General features: G+C 35.1%; 1 protein-coding gene across 1 annotated transcript in view; it reads right to left on the bottom strand.

Moving 5' to 3' along the window:
• The window catches only part of LOC117399855 (COX assembly mitochondrial protein homolog), a 32,271-nt gene extending 28,622 nt beyond the window's left edge, over positions 1-3,649 (bottom strand). The window contains exon 1 of the mRNA XM_033999268.3: positions 3,465-3,649. Coding sequence (XP_033855159.1) covers positions 3,465-3,483 — 19 coding nt within the window. The 5' untranslated portion in view covers positions 3,484-3,649. The remainder of the gene's footprint in view (positions 1-3,464) is intronic.
• Positions 3,650-5,291: the final 1,642 nt, after the last annotated feature.

The raw sequence follows: 5,291 nt of genomic DNA, 5'->3' as shown, positions 1-5,291 counted from the left end.
AAACTTTTGCACAGTACTGTACACATATATGTACATACACAAACACACACACACACACACACAGCAGATGCATATTAACAACCTCTCAGTTCCCAGCAAAAAGTTGTCATTAACCGAAAGTTGCCAATAAGAAAAAGCCCGTTTTCAAGTGTATTTATATGGAACGATATATACTGTAGTTGTACAAATATGGCACTGAAATACATGTTTTAAATGTTACAGTGTTAAATGAACATAAGAAACACGAAATACCCAAACATAGAACCGTTTACTTCACGCGTGTGTAAAACAAAAAAGGGAGTAGGCTTAAATAGTACTAGACAATGATGTACTACAGTTGCCCTCACAATGAGTAAAGCAAACATAAAAAAAATGTGTTGTACTTAATCTAAAGAGCACAATTTTAAAATAAGAAATTGTCCAACATTGTCTGCTTTTTACAAAATACCACCTCCGGCTGTAAATCCATCTCAATTTTGTGTGCAGCTTCGTAGCCACTTTCAAAGCCACGATTCTGCCTCAGTCTGCCAGAAATACACAGTTCCGAAGTCAGTGTGTTATAAAAGCTACATGAAGTATGCGCATAAATCATGCAAGTGCGCTCTGTAGCACTGGCAACTAGTAATGAAAGTTGTCAATAAGCAGCGTGCAGTTGCTAATATCAGAATTCCATTAACATTAAAGTCTACGGGACGGGACTGGTTCCTGAGAAAATGTTGTTAATAAATGAAAGTTGTCTTTACCAGGGTTGCTAATAACCGGCATCTACTGTGTGTGTGTGTGTGTGTGTGTGTGTGGTGTATATATATATATATATATATATATATTAGAGCTCTGTCAATTAATCGCAGTTAACTTCTGCGATTAACTTAAAAACCTAATACCGCGTTAATTATTTTAACGCGCGTTAATCGCAGTCCTCTGTTTTGATCCTCTTAACTTTCCGTACTTCCATGTCTGCCGCTGCATTGTTGAGTGGACGCGAGATCAGAAGTAAAAAAAATACTGGTGAAAAGCACCAAATGGTCCTTTCTTGGGAGGTTTTTACTTCATAATGAACTTTTTCTAAACAAAATGTTTATTTAAAGGGGGATTTGTTATTTAAAAATGCGATTAAAAGTGCATTAATCTAGATTCATTTTTAATCGCATGATTAATCAAGATTAATTTTTGGTAATTGTTTGACAGCCCTAATATATATATATATATATATATATATATATATATATGTGAAAAATGTGTTATCGGCCACACTCACCGTATCAAAACAACGCATTTCAGCAATTCCGTGCCGTCATCAGGAAACGTCTGTGCCTTCATCAGGTTTCCTGACAAAGGCACGGACGTGCTGAAATGTGTTTTGTTTGTTTGTTCTTTTAAAAAGTTTGATACTAATAAAATGAAGACTCTTTTTGGAAATAACAGTGGTCAAGTCCATCTTTTAAATGATACGGCCGAGAACACATTTTTCACGTAATAGTATTGCCTTGCTTTGGCCAGCACCTCATTGATGATAGAACATTGGAGTGCACAAATGCCTTTTTCTTTTTTTGTGCAATACATATATGATATATGATATTCATCACCACCCTGGGGTTAAATAGTCATGGAAGGGACTGTTTAAGTTACTAGAACACAATCCACAAATGTTCTGTATAGAGAAACTACAGTGCACTATGTGTTTCTATATATTATTTTTTTATCCTGTCTGCAACACTACTATAGTTACTAAATGTTTTTTTTTCCTTTTTCAACTGGCAATACACTGCATTACAAAGTAATGTTAATATATGTTATTGCTTTAAAACTTACCCCCCTCCAGTTCACAGGAATGTTGATGCAAAGTTACACGTTTAAAAAAAAAGATGATTGTGGGAGCACAGTCCGCTTGCACTCACGCTGAGAGGATTCTGTTGCTCCAATGTTAAGTGATTGCATTTTCTCTAGATCTGCCTTTACCTGGCTTTGAACTTTGTTTGAGCTTGTCTGAAGTATAGTGCTAGGATATACTGCATTCAACTCATGTGACAGTGTGACCTTTCAACTCAGCCAGCCCCATCTATTCTCTGTCTATATTAGAGTACTGTACGTAGGGTTTGCAGAGTTGAATGTTAAATCAATGTAGAACATGAATACTGCAATACAATTTGGAAAAGAAAAAAGCTGATTCTAAGCTTGAGACACAGAATAATAAATTACATGCATTTATAAAAGTGTAGCACAACCATATATTATATATTTTTTTCTCTTCGCATTTACAGGGCCTGATTTTGACCCTTCCTACTTAAAGAAAAACATTTATTACAAAACTATAAAACTAGTAAAAACGCTGCTGGTTTCTATAACATAAAATGTGCCTTTCACATCCAGCTCGTGTCACAACATCAGTACTTGTTGCTTTCACAACTAGCAAGGGTCAAGTGCACAAATAGTATTTGCTCACTATAAAAATATGTCTTTAAAATTTTTGTCAGTCAGCTACTGTCAAAATAACATGTAGTGGAATGTTCTGAAATCTAGTATTTCGATTTGCTGAGTGTGGCTTCACGATACTGGGGCAGTGGGACTCTTTAAATCCATTCCAGACCAGGAACTTGTTCCAATGAGGTCTTTGAATCTATGTGCTCAATTGAGTTAACACCTGGTTGTCATGGATGTCATGTGAACCAAAGTGATTGTATTTTATCTTGCTCTTGACTGTATTAATACTTGTACTGTGATTCTTGAAATGTATTTTTGTTTACGACTGCAAGTCGCCCTGGATAAGGGCGTCTGCTAAGAAATAAATAATAATAATCATAATCATAATAATAATGTGTATAGGACTACTGTATATATTCTTTTTTACCAGTACCATTTCCAGAAAATACTATAAATAGGGTTTGCTGTATTGCTTGAAATTGCCAAGGATTAGTGGATTGTTTGAAAGCTACAGTAACACAGTGGCCCACAAACAGGCTGGATTTTACAAAAGAGTTTGAAACTCACAACCAGTCCTGGGTTTCAAACAAGGTTGGAAGCTACACACACCATGGGCCTCCGTTTATAAGAACCAGACAAATCCGTACGAAAATATGTGAAAAACACACAGCTTTTAAACATAATCAGACTAATATAAGGTGTGACTTAACCAACAATATATTATTACCGTAATCATTATGTAAACGCAGTAGTGGTGTCATGCAATTTAATACGTTATTTTTAATTATAGTCTTAATAAAAAAAAATAAAAAAACACATTAGCCAGAGTTAACTAAAACAAAACACATAAACAGCTTTATATATGCCATTTAATGCACTAGGTTTAATGACACTAGATGTTGATGGGTCTGAATAGGATATATTTAAAAAAAACGCCTGGGATAAATTATAAATGACACATACAACGCACAGTAAAGTCTGTAAACATGTGGTCTGCCAAAAACATAGACTTGAAATGTATCATATCCACTATTTTACTGTACCTCCTTTTGCAGACTCCATTGATAAACACTGTCTTTAACAATCACGATTAAACAACAGTAGGAAGATGTTGTTCTGCTTCAGTATGCCTGCCTGGGTTTCAATGTGACCTTTCACACCGACACTGTGTCTGACAAGCACCGCCTTTGTCGCCGGACGTCCTTCCGCCCGTAATGTGCTGGCTGCTGTAGTGTGTACAGGAGCAACAGGCAAGTAAAATGAAACGTTACTGAAGTGTTAAAAAAAAAAAAAAAATACAGCTGGTCTCTGCCCAAATAATCTTAGATACCGTTTGTGATGAGAAAGAATAAAATGACTTGGACGCATATTTTAACTCAGTGACAGAAAAGCTGAATTAAAAGCTAAATACCGCACAGACTGTAGTAGGGCGTACCCTGTATAAACATTATATATATATATATATATATATATATATATATATATATATATATATATATTAACGTAGTGTTACCGAACAGAGTATAGAGAGAAATGTAAAAAATATTAGGTTAGTACTTTAGTAATATCAGCATATAATCATTTGCTCAGTAAAGGGAATGAAAGTCGCAGTTTCTTAATCTCATGTCTTTTATAATGTGTACGTCGTCCAATATTGTGTGTCACAATGGGATTAGATTTTACTATATATATATATATATATATATATATATATATATATATATATATATTCAATTGGCATTTTCTTGCGGTTTCCTCTATAGCCTAATGATGTGTGGACTGCTTCAAAAACGCACAACCATGACTGTCCAGTTTGTTTACATTCGCTAAGTGAAGTTCTGTTGGGTCATACAAAGTAAAGCAAGAGGGTGTATATGTGTCACACGTTTCCATTGAGTCTGTGAGAAATGGAAAAACAACAAAGTACTTTGAAGTATGAACCTCTACAATGGAACAGATAAAGCTACATAATCGTGCAAATCTGTGCAAAAGTTTTTTTTACAGAGCAGTCTGTCACCAATTGCAGTGGTATCCCTCAAAATGTTATTGGTTAATAAAGTTGCTTCAAATGACATTTTCCTTTTTTATTTTTTTTACTTTCCCATTACCCTTTAATGGTGTTTGCTATAGATCGCAGTGGTTCCTATTGCAATTACTCAAATATATATGTTTTAACTTTTTCATATAATCTATTTCAAGGTTATTTTACCTTATTTTAGGAGGTGGTCTTGAGTGATAGTTGCCAGCCATAGTTAAATGTAACATAGACTAGATAAGCCGAAGTGTCTGTAAGTACTGACAGCAGTTCTATGGCGCTGGCTCTTACTTCTATAAAAACACTTTGGCTGATCCAACCTATATGTCTGTGGCAGACAAATAATACTGAAGTTCAGCTCTAGAGCTCAAGTAAAAGCACCTCAGCACAATAAAAAAAAAAATAGAATAGATTATTTAAAACTACTTACACTTTAATCACAGTGTGTACCATATATTTTTATGTCCAACCCCTGTATTATCTGACAATGCTTACCATACTATAATCCTCACTTTTTACAAATACATAGCTAGATGTGTGATTTACTTTGTTAATAGCTGCAGTGTCTGGTGATTTTTGGATACAGCTGCTTCAGGTGCCGAATATTTTGAGTATTAGAAGGTCATTGTTCTTGTAGCTCTGAAGCATAGTCATGTGAAAGTAGAGATGAAAGGCATACCACAATGCAGGTGGCTGGAAGACATGTAGGCCTCAGCCTCATCTTTCAGTCTTTCAGTGTTTCACCACACAAGTATATCTTAGTTTCAGCCAACGACGCTGCTTCTGAGAGATTAAAAACACACAATGTATCTCCGTCTTTTTGGGGGGGGAGAGG

This window comes from Acipenser ruthenus, chromosome 4 (assembly GCF_902713425.1).
Source record: "Acipenser ruthenus chromosome 4, fAciRut3.2 maternal haplotype, whole genome shotgun sequence".
NCBI classification, from domain to species: domain Eukaryota; kingdom Metazoa; phylum Chordata; class Actinopteri; order Acipenseriformes; family Acipenseridae; genus Acipenser; species Acipenser ruthenus.
The sequence above is the reverse complement of the archived record's forward strand: the minus strand, read 5'-3'. Positions and strand labels throughout refer to the sequence as shown.